Below are 22,545 nucleotides of genomic sequence, written 5' to 3' on the forward strand. Positions count from 1 at the left end.
CCTTATAGATGACTGAATTTACCAATCTGCCCATGTCTTTTGGATGGAATTCCCAAAATGCGCCCACAAACTTTGCCAAATTTCTCAAAGCACCCCTCATAATTTTTACCAAAGTTTCTCAATTGTCATATTTTGACAGCGTGAGACTAACAATGTTTCCATAAATGTGGGATGATAAAATGAGGATTTCATTGTATTATACACTACTGAGATTTACACTCATTCGTGTCTTGCTAATACAAATCCTTGATTTCCAAAGAGAATACGCCCAAAAACACAGCTTTAGATGGGTGCGATGCTCATTGATACTCTCCACCACCTGTCTAGACATGCTTAATATGAAACCGTAAATTACCATCAAACATACAGTACACATGCCATGAGGCTCTCCGATGCTTTGAAGGCATGCCATGTATTCCTTGTGCTGGCAAACTAAACAGCATCAAAGTTGACCCTTACCGGCCTTCAAACAAGAAGATATCATAGAATGGTGTGTTTTCATTTGTCTTCAATCTATTGAATTGTTTAATTTGAATTACATGCCAGCATTTACTTAAAGCAACAAAACCCCCAAGACACAACTAGGTCAAGCTACACTCTTGTAGCATTCATATTGTGTAAAGCCAACTCTTGTGAAAAACATGGCCAAACTAGGTCATGCTATGCGGTCCACACATGTTCAAGCAGAAGATCATCCTATCCTCGTGTTCAAATATCAAACATGGTAAACTATGCCATGCAATCCTCATATGAGTTTGAATTAAGCGAAGAGGATTGATCAACATTTAGGACTGCAGCTGCATGTGAACACAAAGCATGGTTGTATTTCTGCCATCTTCATGTGTGCCAAATTCAGTAAAGTTAACCCAGCATATCCTTTTGCCCCATGAAAGTGGCTGGCTGCAACATAATCCTTTTACCACCACTTTTTCCAAGATTGTCCCTCCACTTCCAAAGTGAACTGTGGTGGGCAGTAGACAAAAAAGAAAAACATTTGGCTGGCATCTGCTGTTAACAGCAGTTATTCTGTAAGCCACCCTTTTTGACCCAAATTAATGTAGAGCAGCAAATGTCAAACAGCAGGCTCCTGATCTTCATCCTAGCTCTTGTTTGCAACATGGACCCTTCTGACTGAACTCAAGGGTCCTGTATTCCTCAATCCAATGAAACAAAAATGATCACTTAATAGATAACCCTCAAGTCATCAACCAACATTTGTTTCATGTATACTGAAAGATCCAACTCAAAATACTCCAGAAGCTCCTCTTTGGTTACCCATGCATAATCCTTATAACTCGAAGCTCTTATGTGATATTCATGACTCAAAATTTGACATCTGAAAAAGAACCTCTGAACCACCGAACCATCAAAATAAGGTTTTAGAAGCATGATGATCAACATACGAAATAAGCCTCAAGAGTCAACTAACCATCAAAAGCAGAACCTGGAAACATGACTAAACCATTTCCCTGGACAAATAATTTAGAATAAGAAATACATTACATTCAAATCTACTTACCTTGAAAATTGTGGGAATCTTAGTTTTTGGAGCAGGAAGCGTTTCAATAAAATGCCCACATGGAGCATTACCAACAAAGTAAAGTTCATCTTCTTGAGCCATAGCTGGAATAAGCACGGATTCTGCACACTGGATGAATACACATTGACGTGAAAATCTGTCTGGTAAAATAAACTGTGCAGTCAAACAGACATTGCATCCTCGTAGATCAAAAGTACATACTTTGATGTTTGATCCTTGTGAAACGAAATAGGCAATCACATGCATAGATAGAAAGCTATTTGGATGCATGCAAATAAAACAGATATCATACTTGTTGCTAATTAATGAGCACAAGAACTCCATGACTTCTTACCATCCGCATTGTTGCTTCATTTTTGTATGCTCGTTCAGGGAAGTGCCAGATGGGCTTCTCCTTGGACTTGCCCGCTGGATAGCCTTGCACAATAAAGAATAACCTACGGTCCAAAGCTCGATTAAGTGACCTGCCAAAGAAGCTCCCCATTTGTCAAGAGTCTGTAAACAAGTCGATCAGCAGCTTGAGCAGCTGCATCCCAAGCTAGGGATTAACTCTGGCAGAAACCCACAGACATACTTGCGATCATTGTTCTTGTCTGCTTCAGTTATCCTGGGACCAGGCTCCCACTTGAGCTCAAGCGCATTCTCTTCTCTGGTATGAAGAAAGCAAATTAATACATATATAATTTCACAACATTAGTGTCAAAAAATTGCTCCAGCATATATGTAAGTATTAGTGTCATCCAATGAACAGTGTTTTAAAAGGAACTACATTGAGGCTATCTTTATAAGGCTTCCAATCACCTTTGCTGGCTGCTGCTAAGAGAGTCAACAAACTCTTTTGGATAAACCCGGCGATACTGGTCATTCCACCGAGCCCTGCCAACGAATTACAGTAACACAATTTCAACCGCATGTCTTTGATGCTTAAAGAGCACTCTCCAGTTACACTTTAAAAACAACTCAGAGATGGAAATCCCTGTAACTACATCTAGCACAACAATCTGGTGAAAGGTTAGATCATCAAAACTATGCCATTGTTAAATGCAACGAGGCTAAGCATTTTCCATAAGCACTTAACATCAACCTCAGACAAATTTTTCTTTTCAACAACAAAACACAAATGTTAAGCAGAATCATGCTTCATTCCCGAGAAGTGCACAAAACTTGTATGCTTGACTTCTCAATACAATCACTAATCCATTAGACAGGTGAATATGAGGGGATGAAAAGCAATCTAAGGATTGTGTGAAGGGTTCCAAGACAAGATTTAAAGGAGTCACTATTGTCCAAACATAGAGTCAAACTAGGAGTCAATGGTATAGGTTGAACACATGATGGAAGCGGGCATCTCAAAATCCTTTCTTGTTATGGCTAACATGGAAGGCTCTAATGTAACATTGCTGCAAGAGGGTGCCCCCCAGTCAGAGGAGAGTTAAAAGGTATGAAAGTAGGATATCGCAACTCTGCATAAACAGCAGTGAAGTGTACAGGGGGTGAAACTGAACTACCAGATTCAGAAACCGAAAATTCTGGGAAAACACCAGCCTCCTAAAGTCATCGACCTAGTACCACACATCAAGTCACCTCTGTGAGAGTGCACAACAGAAAAAGAACAAAAACATAGAGAGAAGTGAAGAGAAGGACTGCAACGAAAGAAGCGAATGGAAGATAAAGATCTGCACTGTAACTCCAAGAGAATACTGAATACAATGATCCTCGCACACAGCCCAAAGCGTCAATGAGGACACCAGATCATGTTGATGATGGAAGGAAACACTAGATGATGGAGGAGAGCCACCGGATGTCAAAGTGTGCTGAATCTGCAAAAGAATAATCTGACCAGCCACTGAAGGTCAGTTATAAATAGCTGAATAAGCCAAAAACTGGCCAACTGCTGCCAGGAGGAGTCGTATAAATACTTGCCAACTGCTCATCAAGAATAAAATGATCAAGATGATCGCAAATAAACAGCTGGTTGCCCTCATTCGCCAGTGGAAACACAGCCTCCAGCCACTGAGGAAGAAACACACTAAGCTGGAAAATAACCTCGCCTAGTGCGAACACAATAAAACTAACTGAAAAAGAGACGCACTAAAGTGCATGCTCTAGAAAGAGCTCCCCCCTCTATCAAAACACATCAAATGACACACAAACAAAATGTCAAAGCTCCCAATATCCCGGTTTGACTCAGACTTAGGTTCACAAGCAAGAGATGATCATGGATGACATAAATGTCTGATGTGGTGGAAAGCCAAAGAAGACCAAATAGAGCTACCCCTATCTACATAGCCATGAAAGTTGTCTCCACTGATGGAACACTCTAAGTCTACATAGCCATGAAAGCTGTCTCCACTGATGGAACACCCTAAATATGATGTTGCTTGGCTGAAACAGCCCTCAAAGTTCAAACTGCTGTCACCTACTTCTATAGGCCTTCAAACAGCTGTTTCTAGCTTCCGGGCAGGTCTCCAATATTATAGAACAATTCAGCAGTCTCTCCTCCCTCTTTAACAATCTCCTCCTCTCTCACAATGGCTGGAATGGACTTCCACCAACCCCCAAAAAAAATTCCCACTTGCATTGACCCTTAGACTGAAATTAATTAATTAATTGATTAAAGCCGAGTCTTTGATGTCACCACTGCCAATAAATTGGTCTAGGCCCATATCTAACACTAGGTACCACCTAGTAACTATCAAGCATAACTTTTGCCTTTGGCACCAACTAGCATTTTGGGGTCCTAGGTCCCACATTATGAAATAATTAACTTGCACCTCACATGTGTAAGTCACATTAGCACATTTGATTAAATTTTAATCAAATGCTCAACAAAGCAATAAATTTCATGTCATTGTGACAAACCACCCCCTTGAAATCCTTCCAATCATCCTCAATTGCACTACAATGTACCAAAGCAAAACTTATTACACTACAATTTCCCAAAAGGCATCATAGTCGAAACAACATTGGCCACTACTGTTGAACCATGCTAATACCAAACACTTGTTGAAAATTTTCAGTCAGCATACACAAGATATAAGACTCATAAAGAATCCAATACTATTGCCAAAAACCCATAGAACTATTATGGCCAAACAACCATAGCAAAGTATAAGTTGAGTATGAACCATAGTTGAATTGTCTCTAAATTTTCAAACACCCCCTTCCAAAACAAACTGGTCATCGGAGGGTCTCAATCACTAATGATCCACTCTGGTATGCCATGTGATTAGCCTGTTATCACTAAGGCAAATATAAGAAATGCTCCACTTCTTTAACTGTAGCATCAATCACTAATCACCTTAGACCTCAACTACTTTGTGAGACACAATCGTCCATGCATCATCAGAAAACTATCTTTAAGCACAAAGTGCTCGTGTCTCTAGCCATTCCAAAGTTGATCATATGCATTCACATAGTCTAAATCAATAGCATACTGATCTTTCATGACATCCAATTCAGTGTGATATACCATAGTGATAGCCCAAATCTGCGGCTTACGTAACACTGCATCAGTCACCACATTCTTTTTCCCATCTCTATGCACAATTTAAAAGTGAAACATAGATAAGAAGTTCGTTCATCTCATGTGTTTCTTAGACAACTTAGTCTTAGTTAAGAAATAGCGCAATGTATAATAGTCATATTGGAAATGGAGAGAGAGAGAGAGAGAGAGAGAGGAGGAGAGAGAGCGAGTGAGTGAACACAAGACAAGAAGTAAGAGTGGGCAGCAATTCCACACTCAAAAGATGCAAGTGCTTGAATGATTGAATGAAAGTACAATAGGTCTTAAGTAAGTTAGACCTATCCCTAGCTCAACTAGAGTTAATTTAACTCTAAAAGTAACTCCAAAAGTGGTGACACAACTTATTAATGTAGTTGTGTTCACACTACGAACGAACTAACTAAAACACTGGGCACTGCCCATACAATTGGCAAATTCTAACATCCCCCTTCAAGGTAGAAGTACAAGAAGATCAATAACTGAAGGGTAGCAAGTTTAAGGACTTTCAAAAAGCCTCAAACTTCTCACAAGGATCTCTCTTGCATAGCATCTCTCTCTAACATAATGGTAATGTACCTCACTATGTTTCGTGTAAGTATGAAACTCAGGATTCTGTGCAACTGCAATAACACTCTGATTGTTAGAAAGAATGGGCGTAAGACCCTCCAAAGAAATCTATAGATCAACCAACAATCTACATAGCCATCCACATTCCACTGTTGCGATGAAGGCTACCTTGTAATCAGCCTTACAAGACGAGATAGCCATTGTAGACTATTTCTTGCTTAGCCATAAAATGCATGAATAACCCAGAAAGAAACAATGTCCACTAGTAATAGATCGCCTAGTTTTTACATCACCAGCCCAATCTGAATCATTGTAAGCCTATAAGTGCAAGTCTACCCCCTGGGAAATATTAATGCATGTGATTGAGTACCTTGCAAATATGTAAAGATCCAGTTAACAGCTTGCCAATGTATGGTCCATGGGCTATGCATATATCTGCTCACCTAAGATACTGCATACTAAATGTCAAGACATGTATTGCAAAGGTAAATAAGATTGCCAATAGCCTCTGGCTGTAAATTGCAACATCATACATCTCTTCTGTGAGAGTGCGCTGCGGAAGAGGGAATACGAACACGGAGGGAGAGAGAGAGAGAGAAAGCAGAAAATAAGGAAGAGAAATCTGCACTGACTGAAATGAATGCTGAATACACTGAAATGGACTGATCAGTCCCTGCACGCAGCCCACAGCATCAATGAGGGCACCAGATCAGGCCGATGATGATAGCAGCACCACCACGGGGGAGAAGGAGTATCGGAATCTGCAAGAAGACAAGTGACCAAGTGGGGAGGGGGGCTGCCTATAAATAGGCAAAAGGACAAACCCTAACCCTAACCCTCAAATGGGCGCAAACCCTAAAAATGCCCTAAAATGGACGCCCCACAACAGTGACCAAAAAGTGGCCGGGCAACCAGTGGCTACCCACTAAAAGAGGCCAAAAAGAAATACACATCCTAAGACTGCTAGTCAAGAGTGACTAGCCTCCCTCATCATAACACATGACAGACATGTCATAGCTCCTAATGTCCTCGTCTGACTCAGACGGAGGCTCACAAGCAGGAGATGACAAGGCATGACAAACATGACTGCTAACACCCCCTCTCAGATCCTGGATGTGGCTGAAGGCCAAGGGAGAAACGGATCCTCGGGTGGCAAGAGGAATGCCAAGATCGATGAAGTCCGTCGATGTAGACTGCCGCTGAAGGAGCTCCTCACGATCCTGGGAATCCCCCTCTAAAACACTAGGGGCCAGGGAATCCACAGCCGCATCACCAAGATCGTCCCCCTCTGAAAGGGATGGGGGGTACGAGGGAACCACCGGAGAAGAAGGTGGGGGATGGGAAGGAACCTGTGGAATAGAAGGTGCACAAGCAGAAACGGGTGTAGCAATAGACTGCCTCGGAGGACCCTGCATCAAAGAAGGGGAATGGAGCCTGTAAAGCCCGCTCTCCTGCCAACCTGTAGATAAGACAGCTCCTATAAGAGAATCCTCAATAACAAAGGCATGCTCGGTGAAGATCACTCGTGTGCGAAGCCTCGTAAAGCCATAAACTGAGAGGAGGGGAAGGCCCAAATCCGGAACATGTAGGGCCTGTGAAAAGGAGCTCGAAGGTCGGTCGATAAACAAAGGCAATGTGCCAACACCACTAATAGGCACCGATAAAATGTCACCAACAGTGACTGAACCCTCTGATGGACGGAGATCCTGTAACAAATCACCTCGGGGAGTCATATGACTCGAAGCACCACTGTCCACTAACCAAGGCTGTGCAAAAGACACTGCAGCCACGGAAGAAGGATCCTCCTCCAAAGCATGGATATAAAGGAACACTTACTCATGGGTAACAGCTGGTGTAGAGGTAGAAGAAGGCTCTGATGTAGATCCACCCGTCGCTCCGGGACGAAGGTGAGGGTACTTCTTCCAGCATTTCTCCTCGGGATGTGTCCCTTTCCCACAGTGTGGGCACTTCGGTCTCTCTGAATCTGTGTCAGAGCCTGAAGAACTGTCCTTCTTCTTAGCCTTTGACTTCTTCTTCTTCTGTCCTCCCGAACCTACAACAAAGGCTCTAGTGGATTCGGATCCACTAGCACTGACCTCTTTGAGTCGCTCGTCATGCTCCAAGACAAGCGGGGATAGCTCCTCCCATAGAAGCTTCTCACGGGTCCTCGATGTAAGAAAGCTGGTGTAGAAGACATCAAACCGAGGCGATGGTAGCTGAGTCAAAAGAATCATAGCCATGTCTTCAGAAGATATCATCCGACCGAGGGATGCAAGCTCATCCCTCATATCCTATAATTTGTTGATGTGGCCCTTCATGGAAGGACTATCATCAATAGCGAGCATCCGCAACTTCTTTTCAAGAGATATCCGATGGGCAAACGTCTTCTAATGGTAGAGAGACGCGAGCTTTCTCCACACGTCTGCTGCAGTCTTCAACCTGTGAACATGAATAAGGACAGAATCCTGCAAACTCAGAAAGAGGAAAGATTTGGCTCTAGAATTGAGCCAATCCCATAATGCTGCACGATCCATAGATGTCCCATCTGCGGGATCCACCTTAGGCCGGGGAATAGAAACAGAAACAAGCTCCCAAAGATCGAAGGAGTCCAAGATACACTCCACCTTGCAGGACCACAGAGAAAAGTTGGAGCCATCCAACCGGTCCTCTTTGGGCAGCTGAGGAAGTACGGGTACCTGTATAGGGGGTACCAAAGGCTGCATCTTCGGCCCACTGGAAGGGGCTTGCCGAGATACATGAATAGAAGAGGGACAGGAAAGAGGAATAGACTCCGGACGACGGTCCTCGCAATACAAAACAGGCCTCCGTTCAGATGAGTGTCGAGACAAAAGCTCGTCATCTGAGTCATCAAAGCGCGTAAACTAATGAGAAGACATCTTCGATATCTACAAACACCAAAACACAACAAGGAAAGGTTGCCGGTGCCGAAACACAAACACCAAAAGCTCTTGAGCTGGCCGCCTTGCACAGAACGCAAGGATAATGTCAAACGCAAATGCTAACGATGCAATCACCACAGAAAAACAACCTCCTGCCTTAAAACGCAGCCTCGGAATACGTCGCCAGCAGGAAAAGAGCCGCCTGAAGATGAAACAACAGCCAGAACAGCAAGGCACAAGCTGGAGGAGTGTCGCCCAGCTGGAGGAGGGCCGCCCAGGCTGAAAACGCAAATTTGGGGATGACACCAACAGCAAACGCAAATAGGTGGACACCAAAACAGGCCGCCTTGATCAAAGAGATGGTGCTGAAGGTGACGCCTCAGCTGTTGGAGACGTCTTGACTAGCAAACGCAAGGTTGTGGGTGTTCTCCCGCGTAAAACTCAGCTCTGTGTACTCTCCTTCGGCTCTGATACCATGTGAGAGTGCGCTGCGGAAGATAGAATACGAACACGGAGGGAGAGAGAGAGAGAGAGAAAGCAGAAAATAAGGAAGAGAAATCTGCACTGACTGAAATGAATGCTGAATACACTGAAATGGACTGATCAGTCCCTGCATGCAGCCCACAGCGTCAATGAGGGCACCAAATCAGGCCGATGATGATGGCAGCACCACCACGGGGGAGAAGGAGTGTCGGAATCTGCAAGAAGACAAGTGACCAAGTGGGGAGGGGAGCTGCCTATAAATAGGCAAAAGGACAAACCCTAACCCTAACCCTCAAATGGGCGCAAACCCTAAAAATGCCCTAAAATGGGCGCCCCACAACAGTGACCAAAAAGTGGCCGGGCAGCCAGTGGCTGCCCACTAAAAGAGGCCAAAAAGAAATACACATCCTAAGACTGCTAGTCAAGAGTGACTAGCCTCCCCCATCATAACACATGACAGACATGTCAGAGCTCCTAATGTCCTCGTCTGACTCAGACTGAGGCTCACAGGCAGGAGATGACAAGGCATGACAAACATGACTGCTAACATCTTCACCATCATGCATAGATAGCTTCAAGCCTGGCTCCATAGGAGTGCATATAGGTTTGCAATCTTGCATGTTAAATCTATGTAATAGCTTATCCACATATTATAGCTATGACATTATGATACCATGTTGATTTTGGGTAAACTAAATCCCCAAAAAATAGTCTAGATAGCCCATATTTGACATAGCATACGTACGTTTTAATTCAGCCTTAACATCTATAATTTTTCCCTCTATAGGTCCAATGAGCGACATATCATCTACATAAAGAATGATAATCAGCAAGTCCCTCCCCCCCCCCCCCTTTCATTATTAATGTATAGAGTGGGAGCAATTGGACTATTTTTGAACCATGTGCTAGCCAAATAAGTATCAATTTTAGAGTACCATACATGAGAAGCCAGTTTGAGACCATAATGAGCCTTATGCAACTTATATATCATGTGCTCTTTCCCTTTAACCACAAACCTTGGAGATTGTGACATATAAATATCCTCATGCAAATCCCCATTCAAAAATGTTGTATTAATGTCCAACTGATGTACTTTCCAGCCATAATTTGCAGCCATAGCAATCACACATCTCATCATACTCATGCGAGATGTAGAAGCAAAAGTTTCCTTATAATCTATGTCCTTATGTAGTGGCCTTGCGCAGTAAAGATTCAATGTTCATCAATGGCAATGACGGAGAGAGAGAGAGAGAGAGAGAGAGAGAGAGAGTGTGTGTGTGTGTGTGTGTGTGTGTGTGAGAGAGAGAGCAACAGTAGTAGAGAGTGAGAGAGTGAGATGCACAATATGTGGATACAAAAAGTTGTACCACTCTTAGGTTTTTGTGATAGTTATATGTAAAGTATAAAGTACAAGTGTAAAGACCATGTGTCAACCCTCCTACTACTTCCACCATGATGACCACCTTGACAAGAGTGGTTACCCCGTGCTCAAGATGTTGATGCCATGAGAATCTGAGATGATGAGGAAGATTAAAACAAGTTACGAGAGAGAGAGAGAGAGAGATTGAAACTTGGGACAAGCTACAGCCTGCAACAGAGAATGCTACCTCGACGAGTGATTATCTCATGCTCCGGATGTTGATGCCATGAGAATCTAAGATGATGAGGAAGATTAAAACAAGTTGAGAGAGAGAGAGAGAGAGAGAGGCAAGCTCTAGACTATAAGCTTGGAGGCTGAAGTTACTATTCTGAAGTGAAGTGTGTAGAACATCTATAGCACATGAGTTGATATCGCTTGTTCAAAGCTGACCAAAGCAAAGAGAGTCAACTGATTTCTAACTTGATGGGCCATGAGTCACATGATGAGTCAACTAAAGCCCTACTTTTTTAATCTGACGTGTCATCTTGCCTTCATATCAACATATTTTAATCGCAAATGTCCGTCACATTTCATCTAGATAAGGCTTAAGCCTTTTAAGTTTAATAATAACGTTTCGTGAGTCGGCTGCCCATCACAAATCCGTCCCGACCTTCCATCACAAACATGACTTGGCATCCCGTTTCGCATCCCGCTCCGTCACTTTGTGACAAACAGAAAAGTGATGTGTCCCATCACGGATCCACGTAGAGGACGGCATCCCAACGTCCGAAGGGTTCATCCCGCCCATTCCCTATGACTATGGTTTGGTGTATCATCCCTGCTCTCGTCTTTTGGGTCACTATTACTTAATCATCCGCCACCCCTAAAATTAACTTTCCACCCCAAAAAAAAAATCAATGTGATTCCATCCGCCTTTGTAGGGGTTGGTAGGTCATTGGACAGCCGACGAGCACCCTTTGTCCGATGCCATGTCCTCGCTAGGGTAACTACTTGGACTCCCTTGGTAAGGTAACCGTTGCCTTTGTAGTCTTGGTAGGCTACTAGACAGCTGACAAGCACCCTTTGCCCGATGTCGTGGCTACTTTGGGGTGGGACGCCTCGGGATAAACATTGCAAGGCTTCCCTTTTAGACTCAATTTTAATCCTGAGAGAGGGTGTTAAGCTAAAACACGCTTTGCAGCTAATTAGCATCTTTAAGCAGTCCAAAAATATGCTTAGTTAATAAAAAACGTAAATTTGGTGTGTGGTTCCAAAAATTTTAGTCCCCCAAAACCCTAATTTTTTGGGCACCCTTCAACATCTATAAATAGACAAGCTGCCCACCATTCAACCTCATCCTTTGGTACAGGTTTCTCATTCTATCATGCCATCAACCACCTACCATCTACTGTCTAGTCATCACCGACTACAGCCCATCACTATCCAGCCCTAGGCGGCCTATTTTCAGCCATTGCCCTACTATTTGGAGGTCTCCATCTGTTGTGTCATCATAGCACCTAGTCAACCTGCGTTTTCAACATCTAGTGCGAGGCGATAGGCTACTATTATCTCTCCCACTAGGAGACTACTGCAATACTTGCATTTTTGCTATCCAACAAGCCGTCTACATCAGCAAACACCTTGGTCCTCTCCTGTTGTTGCCTTACAGTTCTTTGCTCGGGGTGATCAGTTTCCAGTCTTCCTCTGGTGGTATACTACTGCGTTTACTAGATTTCAGCCTCCAATTGTTGTTTCTTGGTGACCAGCTTGCTACCCTTCGTTATATAGCACTCTCTCATCTCCGACTAGTGGTTACTGCACTTGGGATCCATCTACGATAGATGTAACGCTCTGACACTGCATTGCTCTGCCCTTGGGCATTCTGTACACTCTTACATTCATTTACAGCATTCATTCACTTCAGAATTTCTTCTCTATGTGTTTGAGTTTTACATTTGCGTTTTACGTTTTGCATTTAGGATTTGAGTTTTGTTTGTCTCTATTTTAGTCTTTGTGTTTCAGTCTTGTCATACATGTTGTGTTTCCTTAGTGCAAACCCTAGCATATCTTCCCATTAGATATGCAGCCGCCTTCACCAAAATGATCCCCAATGTCTAGGAAATGGCCCCAAAACAAGCAATAGCAGTTCCAACATTTATCTCCAATAGCTCCAAAATGCAAAAACAAGACTTTGCATGGGCAAGTTTCGCCAACAAGTAGCAACCTTGTAAACTAAATTTCCAACATTATCTAACATATTAAATTAATTTTCACAATATCAATTTTGTGCCCAAAAAAATAATCTACCTTGCCAACAACTAAATTGGCTAGGCTAATTTCTAGCCCAAGTATCTTGGGGCACTTATTAGTCTTAGACTGGTATTAATTAGTTAATGAATATCAAGTCTCTACTGCCACCACAGACACATATGGCTAATTAAAGTATAACCTAACAAGCATAACTTGTTATAACTTTTGCCTTTGGCACCAGCTTATATTTTGGGGTCCTTGGTCTGCTACCATAAAAAAACTTACTTGAACACATCACATGTGCATCTTATGCACATTTGATTATTAATTTAATCGAATGTTGAGCAAAGAATTTTAATTTCACATCCCTATGACAAACCTCCCCCTTGAAATCCTTGCAATTGTCCTCAATTGCACTACAATGTGGCAAAGTAAAACTAGCCTTCCTCCTCGTATAGGGTGGTAAATAACCTGATTAAGCACTAATTACAACAAGCATAAAATTCACATAAACTGAAAATGCAAATGTTTCCACTTAATCTTAAACAATGGACAATCTATTGGTCCCAAAATTGGCGTCCCTTGTGATATTTCTTTGCCTTGGATTGCAATTTGGAAAGAATACAATGAGATTCCATGAATCTCCTTCGCTCACCAATTGCCTCTTACTATCATAAATGACCAACAAGCCTTCAAACCAATTTGCCCCTTGGTTTGCTCAAGGATTGGCCTTCACCCTGTTCCTTACAATACAAATTTAACCACAAATTTGACATTGTATGATTGGCCTCTTGAATTTCCTTGAAATTCTTTAATTTCAACGTGCTGGAATTCAAGTCCTAAATACTCAATTCTGAGTACGCATTCGGAGGTGGCTGTCAAACCCTAATTTCTTTTGTAAATTAGGGTTTACAACATAGATTTTCCAAAATATGCACCTCTGATGAATCAAATGGCTGGCTTTTGCTCAAATAACTTGAGATATAGCTGTAGGATGAGAGAGAATGTTGCAGATAGAGAAATTTCGGAGTTTCATCACGAGAAAGGCTAAAAAACCGTTGCTACCCTACTCAAACAATCACAAAAGCTGTCACCTACAACTTAGGACCACCACAAAGACTGTTGTCTCCCTCTTGCATGCTGTCACCTGCACCAAAGGGGCCTTGGGCTGCTATCACTTGCACTTGCAAGGCTCCAAACTGCCGTTGCTTGCTGTAGAACTGGTGCTTGGTGGTTGTAAATCACATCAACAGCCTCTTCTTGCTCTCCAACAATCTCCAACTCCCAAAAACGATTATCCTACTTACATGGGCAAGTTTTGCCAAGTGGCAGCCTTCTTACCCATTTTCCAATATTATCCAATTAATTTTAAAATCTTATTTAATAATTATTTTAGTCCCCAAAAAAATAATTTCACCAACCAAGTATCCATGAGCAATTATTGACCCTTATATTGGCATCACTGACATTAGTGGCCAATAAATTGGTCTAGGCCCAAATCGGACATCAATACCACCTAGTACCTGTCAAGCATAACTTATTACAACTTTTACCTTTGGCATCAACTGATATTTTGAGATCCTAGGTCTCACATTATGAAATAATTAACTTGCACCTCACATGTGCAAGTCACATTAGCACATTTAATTGACTTTTAATCAAATGATAAGCAAAGCAATAAAATTGCACATCCTCATGATGGACCAGCCCCTTAAAATCCTTGCGATCATCCTCAATTGCATTGCAATGTGCCAAAGCTCTCTTCCATGGCCTGTAAATATACATTATATACCATCCACGTATTGCATACTTTGGACTACTGCAATGTGATTGTGCATTGGAATTTGCATACTATCAACCATACCAAGATACATTTTCCCATGCATTGCATGCATTAATAGCTGCATTTTCCTCATGCAAGCATTACTAGCTGCACTTTTCCTCATGATCAACACTATACCGAGCATTTGCATGACTAGTATTAATATCATGAGGCAATCGTAAACATAGTGGGCTATATATATACATTGTCAGACTTGCCACTTTGCGCCCCAACATTATACCAACATTCTTATACATGGGATTATGCATATTACCAACCATACCTGCATACATTAAGCCTTGCACACCACGCATTGGTTGTTGTATACCATAAGGACTTGTGCCATACAATCCTATATGTTGTCCTTGATCCACCACGGAGTGGAAACTAGTGCCACCACCAAAGTACCCTGGTTAACCCATCATTGCATGCATGCCCTGTTGTCTAAAACCCATTCGATTGCTACTACCAAAATGGCCTTGCATATGCATCTATTGCCCCACTGGCATCATTTGCTTTTGCTCACTATCCACATTTGGAACATCATGCTGTTAGCGATTGTCAATCATCCCCTGGCGGTGCAGGCAGCCACGTGGCAGTCTGGTACAGTTGGACAGATCTGTACCAGTCGGCTACATTTAATGCAGCCGACCTGCCATATTTTTCGCATATTCCTAGGCTATTTATAGCTAGCAATCAGGACATTATTCCACACTCGTGTTTTGCAAATTTCAAGCTAGAGATTGGTGCGGACTGCATTGTACTTCAAGATGAACAGCAGGTTGCGTCGTCGAGGTGGAGACACGCAGTCCCGCGCACTACGCCCGTGTATATATCTGCATATCTTTGTATGCAGCACACCTTATACAGCAGATCTTCATCTTCCACTGTCTCTCTCTCTCTCTTCTCTCTGTGTTCACTCTCTCTCTGTCTTGGTCCCACGCTTCCGCATCGCTACACTCTGACATGGTATCAGAGCAGTGAAGAAGGGTTGATTGAGTGAAGAACCTACCTGAAGAGGAGATTCCATCGTGACACAAGGCTGCGTTTCCAGCATTCGAGGGTGAGCAGGAGGGCTGCGCATCGGAACAAGGCTGAAGCGAGCGTGGGCGCGCGGGAAAGGAGTCCAGTTGGTGAATTTGCTGCTGTTTGTTGCTATTTGAAGAGGAGGGAGGCTGCGTTTTCAGCTTTCAAGTGCAGGTTTTACTTTTTCATCGCCTCTGGCAGTTGAAGAAGGTTCGGGACGCGGAAGAAAGAGCCCTAGTAGGCTGCGTTTTCACAGTCAGAGGGGGCTGCTTTTGCGTTTGTGCAAGCATTATAGGTGAAGATGTCTACAGAGATTGACTTGGAGTTCCAAACGATCATGGATCGGAAGGTGCCTGTCTTACCGGCTCTTCCCTCAGATCAAAAGCTCGATGGCAACAATTACCGCATCTAGCGCATGATGATGTTGACCATCCTTGAGTCTTACGATTTGGCAGAGCTTGTACACGAGGAGATCGACCGGCCCTTGATGAGAGATGAGTCCAAACTCTCTTCCGATGCTCGTGCGGAGTTGGCCAAGGCACAATCTCATTGGGACAAAGTGAATGCCCAGATTCGTTCTTTTCTTTTTCTGTCTTGTACTACAGCCGTGATAGCCCACATCAAGCACTTGACGCTGGCTCGAGAGATATGGCTGGAGCTTGACCAGATGTATAACCGGATGACCCTTATGAAGAGGGTTTCTTTGGAGGTGCAAATGCGGACCCTGTCCATGAACAAGTCTTCTTCGTTGTGGGAGCACATCAACAAGCTTAGACAGCTTTAGATGCAGGTTCAGAATGCGGGGAAGCCGATTTCCTCCGAAGGCATGGCGATCACACTCTTGTCCCAGTTTCCACCACGATTCGGTACTTTTTACTCCGCCCTTATTGCTTCAGCGCGTGAGTCTACTCTTCGGTGGGAAGAGTTGGTTCCTATGGTCTTGGACCAAGAGGAACAAATGAAGGGACAGCATGCTTCCAAGTCGGAAGCCTTGACAGGTCAAGCCTCTCAGAAGAAGGGAAAGGACCAAAAGAAGAAGGAGAAGGACAACAAGTCAAAGAAGGACAAGGAAGAAGAATCCCCATGCCATATTTGTGGTAAAACCGGCCATTGGAAGAAGGATTGCCCCGACAAAGACAAGAAGGACACCAACAAGGACTCGAAGGATTCTGGAGCGGTGGCTGCACCCTCATCAGCTGCGTTTCTTCATCTAGCAGTCATTGAGAACTCTACACCGAAGACTTCTGATGCTGCGATGACAACCCCTCAGGCTCAAGAGTGGATTGTAGACAGTGGTGCCTCCCGGCACATGACTCCTTCATCAGTTGGTGTTACCCAGTTGCGACCCTCGCGTGGGCAGATTCTCATCGGAGATAGCTCTTCGGTGTCTATTGTAGGCCGGGGTGAGATGCAGCTTATTCCAGATGGCCGTGGTGGTACCCATACCTCAGAGGTGTTGCATGTGCCAGGTTTAGGGTATCATCTACTTTCGGTTCGACAAGGGTGGTGAATTTGTTTCTCATAAGTTTGCTCGTTTTTGTGCAGGTAGAGGTATTTGTTAGAGATCACAGCCAGGCAGGAGGCAGAGTGCAGTCGGACAGGTGTGCAGTCGGACTGCCACGTGGCAGTCCGACCTGTACAGTCAGTTGGCTGCATTTAATGCAGCCGACAGGGTATTTCTGGCGCCCTATTTTTTGGCAGATATCGGCTATTTATACCCGACGTTCCCAGCAGTCTTGCACACTTCTCTGACGCAGATTACAGACCGGTGACGCGCAGATTCTGTCTCTGTTCACAGATTTCAGACAGCAGACAGTGCAGACTGCAGCAGACTTCGAGGTGGACAGCAGGTTGCATCGTCGAGGTGGAGACACGCAGTCCAGCGCACTGCGCCCGTGTATATCTTTGTATTCAGCATTCTTTATACAGCAGATCTTCATCGTCCACTGTCTCTTTCTCTCCCTTCCCTCTCTGCGTTCTCTCTCTCTCAGTCCTACGCTTCTGCACCGCTGCACTCTGACATGGTATCAGAGCAGTTTTTAAGGGCTGACTGAGCGCAGAATCGACCTGAAGAGGAGTTTCCATCGCGACACAAATTTGCGTTTTTTGCGTTTAAGGGCAGACAGGAGGGCTGCGCCTTGGAACAAGGCTGAAACGAGTGTGGGCGCACAGGAAAGGAGTACAAGTGGTGAATTTGCTGCTGTTTACTGCTGTTTGACGCGGAGGAAGTTTGAGTTTTCAGCCTACAAGTGCAGGTTTTGCTTTTTCATCGCCTCGGGCGGGTGAAGAAGCTTCAGGACGCGGAAGAGCCTTAGCAGGCTGAGTTTTCCTAGTCAGAGGGGGCTGCTTTTGCGTTTGTGAAGGCATTACAGGTGAAGATGTCTACAAAGATGGACTTGGAGTTCCAGGCGATTATGGACCAAAAGGTGCCTGTCTTACCAGCTCTTCCTACAGATTAGAAGCTCAACAGCGACAACTACCGCATTTGGCGCGTCATGATGTTGGCCATCCTTGAGTCCTATGATTTGGCGGAGTTGGTACAGGAGGAGATTGACCGGCCCTCGGTAAGAGATGAGTCCAAACTCTCTTCCGATGCTCGTGCGGAGTTGGCCAAGGCCCAGTCTCATTGGGACAAACTGAATGCCAGGATTCGATCCTTTCTCTTTCTATCATGCACTACAGCCGTGATCGCTCACATCGAGCACTTGACAGTGGCTCGGGAGATATGGCTGGAGCTTGATCATATGTACAATCGGATGACCCTGATGAAGAGGGTTTCTTTGGAGGTACAGATGCGGACCTTGTCCGTCAATAAGTCTTCTTCGCTACGGGAACACATTAACAAGCTAAGGCAGCTACAGATGCAGGTTTAGAATGCGGGGAAGCCGATTTCCTCCGAAGACATGGCGATCACACTATTGTCCCAGTTGCCGCCACGATTCGGTACATTTTACTCTGCCCTTATTGCTTCGGGGCGAGTCTACTCTTCGGTGGGAAGAGTTGGTTCCTATGGTCTTGGACCAAGAGGAACAGTTAAAGGGACAGAATGCTTCCAAGTCGGAGGCGCTGACAGGTCAAGCCTCTCAGAAGAAGGGAAAGGACCAAAAGAAGAAGAAGGGGAATAACAAGTCCAAGAAGGACAAGGGCAAAGACTCCACATGCCATATTTGTGGAAAGACTGGCCATTGGAAGAAGGATTGCCCTGACAAAGACACGAAGGACACCAAGAAGAAGGACACCAAGGATTCTGGAGCGGTGGCTGCACCCTCATCAGCTGCATTTCTTCATCTAGCTGTCATTGAGGACGCTTCCCCGAATGCTTTTGATGCTGCGATGACGGCTCCCCAGGCTCGAGAGTGGATTGTAGATAGTGGTGCCTCACGGCACATGACTCCTTCATCAGATGGTGTTGCCCAGCTGCGACCCTCGCGTGGGTAGATTCTCATTGGAGACAGCTCTTCAGTTTCTATTGCAGGTCGGGGTAAGATGCAGCTTATTCCGGATGGACGAGGTGATACCCATACCTCAAAGGTTTTGCATGTACCAGGTTTAGGGTACCATCTCCTTTCAGTTCATAAGATTTGCTCCCTTGGTCTTTTGGTGGAGTTTGACAATTCTACGGTGCGAGTCCTTGATCGTGGATCGAGGAAGGTTCTCTCATCCGGATATGAGGAGAACGGCATTTATAAACTGAAGTCTTCCACTGCCCTCTCTACTCTTCTTCTTACCTCACAGTCACAGTCGGAATTATGGCATGCTCGGTTTGGTCACCTGAACTATGACTATCTTCGAAGGGCGTCACATGGACAGCTTGTTCGAGGGTTGCCGGATATAGTGGTGAGCCAGCAGCCATGTGTCTCCTGCATTCGGGGGAAGCAGCATAGGGATGCCATTCCCCACACAGCTTCGCGGCGGTCTACTTCACCGATGGAGCTCGTATCTACGGATCTATGTGGCCCTATGAGGAATGAGTCCCTTCGAGGGAGCTCGTACTTCATGCTGATCGTGGATGACTATAGCAGGATGACTTGGGCCTACTTTTTGGCATTAAAGTCAGAAGCTTTCTCGCACTTCAAGGATTGGCTTCTCTTTGAGGAGAACCGATCAGGCCGGAAGTTGAAGACCTTGCGATCCGACAAGGGAGGTGAATTTGTGTCTAATGAGTTTGCTCGGTTTTGTGCAGATAGAGGAATTCACCAGGAGTTTGCCAATACTAATACTCCTCAAGAAAATGGTATTCTTGAACGGAAGAACCGCAGTGTGATCGAGATGGCGCGCACCATGATGGAGCACCGACAGACCCCTCAGGTTCTGTGGGCCGAGGCTGTGGCTACTGCAGTCCACATCCTCAATCGATCCCCTACTTCGGCCGTGGAAGGGATGACCCCATTTGAGGCTTATTTTGGGACGAAGCCAGATGTTTCTTACTTTCGGGTCTTTGGGTGTGATGCCTATGTTCACATTCCCAAGGCTCACCGTGATAAATTTGAAGCGGCTTCTCGAAAACAGGTATTTGTTGGCTACAGCTCCCAGTCCCAAGGCTACCGACTGTATGATCCCGTGAAGCGGGATGTGTACACTAGCCGTGATGTGCGGTTTGTGGAGGTTCCGATTACTTCAACGGGTGAGGAGCATCCCGTTCTTGGAGATTCGGGGGAGAGTTGGGCTCCGTCTACAGTTCCATTGGAGCCCGTGCCTTTTGATTATGATTCTGTTTCTGACACAAAGTCTACAGCTCCACCGGATACCTCTGAGGAGTTACCACCGGTGGATATTCCAGAGTCTTCTGCTGATGGAGAACGACGGGGGGAGGTTCGGCCTCCTCCACGCTGGGCCCGTGACACACTCCGTGATTCAGGGATCGAGGGGGTTCCTAAGGAGTGGGGACCGCAAGATGGTCCGCGGCGGTCACGGAGGCACCAGGCACATTCTACGGAGCTTGTTTGCTCCAACTATTGTTTGATGACCCGTGTTATGCAGGATCGTGAGCCCACCTCCGTGAAGGAGGCTTTACAGTCCGCACCATGGAAGAAAGCTATGAAAGCTGAGTTGGAGGCTATTGAGAGGAATGGCACTTGGTCACTCGTGCCTCGCCCCCCGAAGAAGAAGGTGATTGGAGTCAAGTGGGTCTTCAAGACCAAATACCTCCGTGATGGTGCTTTGGATAAGCACAAGGCTCGACTTGTTGCTAAAGTTTTTGCACAACGCCCAGGTATTGACTGTCATGACACTTTTGCCCCCACAGCTCGTATGGCGACCATTAGAGCTGTTCTTGCTTTGGCTGGCCATAGGAGATGGCCTGTTTATCAGTTGGATGTGAAGTCGGCCTTCCTGAATGGTGATTTGAAGGAGGAGATCTATGTTGAGCAGCCTCCTGGCTTTGGTTCTTCAGATGGGAAAGTCTACAGGTTAAAGAAGGCCTTGTATGGCCTCAAACAGGCTCCGCGTGCATGAAACGAGAATATTGATTCGTTCCTCCAGTCTCAGTTGGGATACCGGCGGTCCAAGGCCGATCCGCAGCTATATGTTCACACTTCCGAGGATGGTTGTGTGCTGTTTGTATTATATGTTGATGATTTGATTGTCACAGGTGATGATTCACAGCAGGTCCAGGAGACGAAGTCAGCTTTACATCGGACGTTCGAGATGACGGATTTGGGTCTACTCCATTTCTTTTTGGGCCATGAGATTTATCAATCTCAGAGGGGGATCTTTATCTCTCAACAGAGATATGTACAGGAGCTTTTGGTGTCTTTTGAGATGGAGGATTGTCGGGCCCTCTCTACTCCTATGGATCCGAACTGGAAGGCCACTTCCCATTCAGCTTTTCCTTTGGCGGATGCGTCCCACTATCGACAGTTGATTGGATCCCTGATTTGGCTTCTCAACACCAGGATTGATCTATGTTTTGCTGTTGGGCTCTTGGCAGGGTTCATGAGTGAACCTAAGACGGTGCATTGGCAGGCTGCTCAGAGGATACTTCGGTATCTGAGGGGGACGTCTGATTTGGGGATTCATTACCCCGCAGGGACAGATGGGTCAGATCTTGTACTTGCAGGTTGGAGCGACTCGGATTGGGCCGGTGACATGGACCACAAGTGGTCTACTACAGGTTACTGTTTTACTTTGGGTGCAGGTGTTATTTCATGGAGTAGCAAGAAGCAGCCCACGGTAGCCCTTTCGTCTACTGAGGCGGAGTATCGGGCCGCGTCTTTCACCACATGAGAGGTTGTGTGGCTTCGGAGATTATTGGAGGAGCTTGGGTGCCCCCAGACTCGTCCTACATTGCTGCGATGTGACAATGAGAGTTACATTGCCTTGGCAAGGAACCCTGTTTTTCATGCCCGGACGAAGCACATTGAGATCCAGTACCACTTCATCCGAGAAAAGCTTCTGGATAAGACCATCACTGTGGAGTATTGCAAGACGGAGGACAATCTTGCGGATTTGTTTACAAAGGCGCTTCCTCAGGCTCTACTTCGGAGACATTCCAGATCCCTCAGGCTTCTGCCCTGCCCCGGCTCTGAGAGGGGGTGTTAGAGATCACAGCCAGGCAGGAGGCAGAGTGCAGTCGGACAGGTGTGCAGTCGGACTGCCACGTGGCAGTCCGACCTGTACAGTCAGTCGGCTGCATTTAATGCAGCCGACAGGGTATTTCTGGCGCCCTATTTTCTGGCAGATATCGGCTATTTATACCCGACGTTCCCAGCAGTCTTACACACTTCTCTGACGCAGATTACAGACCGGTGACGCGCAGATTCTGTTTCTGTTCACAGATTTCAGACAGCAAACAGTGCAGACTGCAGCAGACTTCGAGGTGGACAGCAGATTGCATCGTCGAGGTGGAGACACGCAGTCCAGCGCACTGCGCCCGTGTATATCTTTGTATTCAGCATTCTTTATACAGCAGATCTTCATCGTCCACTGTCTCTTTCTCTCCCTTCTCTCTCTGCGTTCTCTCTCTCTCAGTCCTACGCTTCCGCACCGCTGCACTCTGACAGTATTTACCAGGAGTTTGCTAACACCAACACTCCTCAAGAAAATGGTATTCTTGAACGGAAGAACCGAAGTGTGATCGAGATGGCGCGCACC

At 45.3% G+C, this 22,545-nt stretch overlaps 1 protein-coding gene across 1 annotated transcript in view; it reads right to left on the bottom strand.

Moving 5' to 3' along the window:
- Positions 1-395: 395 nt before the first annotated feature.
- The window catches only part of DECOY (decoy), a 28,763-nt gene continuing 6,613 nt past the window's right edge, over positions 396-22,545 (bottom strand). The window contains exons 2-6 of the mRNA XM_087681897.1: positions 2,342-2,416; positions 2,115-2,189; positions 1,875-2,004; positions 1,520-1,648; positions 396-1,350 (exon numbers count right to left, since the gene is read on the bottom strand). Coding sequence (XP_087538023.1) covers positions 1,183-1,350; positions 1,520-1,648; positions 1,875-2,004; positions 2,115-2,189; positions 2,342-2,416 — 577 coding nt within the window. The 3' untranslated portion in view covers positions 396-1,182. The remainder of the gene's footprint in view (positions 1,351-1,519; positions 1,649-1,874; positions 2,005-2,114; positions 2,190-2,341; positions 2,417-22,545) is intronic.

The sequence above is a fragment of the Lygodium microphyllum genome, chromosome 1, assembly GCF_053477565.2.
Source record: "Lygodium microphyllum isolate KBCC chromosome 1, Lygodium_microphyllum_v1.1.10, whole genome shotgun sequence".
In the NCBI taxonomy this organism is placed as follows: domain Eukaryota; kingdom Viridiplantae; phylum Streptophyta; class Polypodiopsida; order Schizaeales; family Lygodiaceae; genus Lygodium; species Lygodium microphyllum.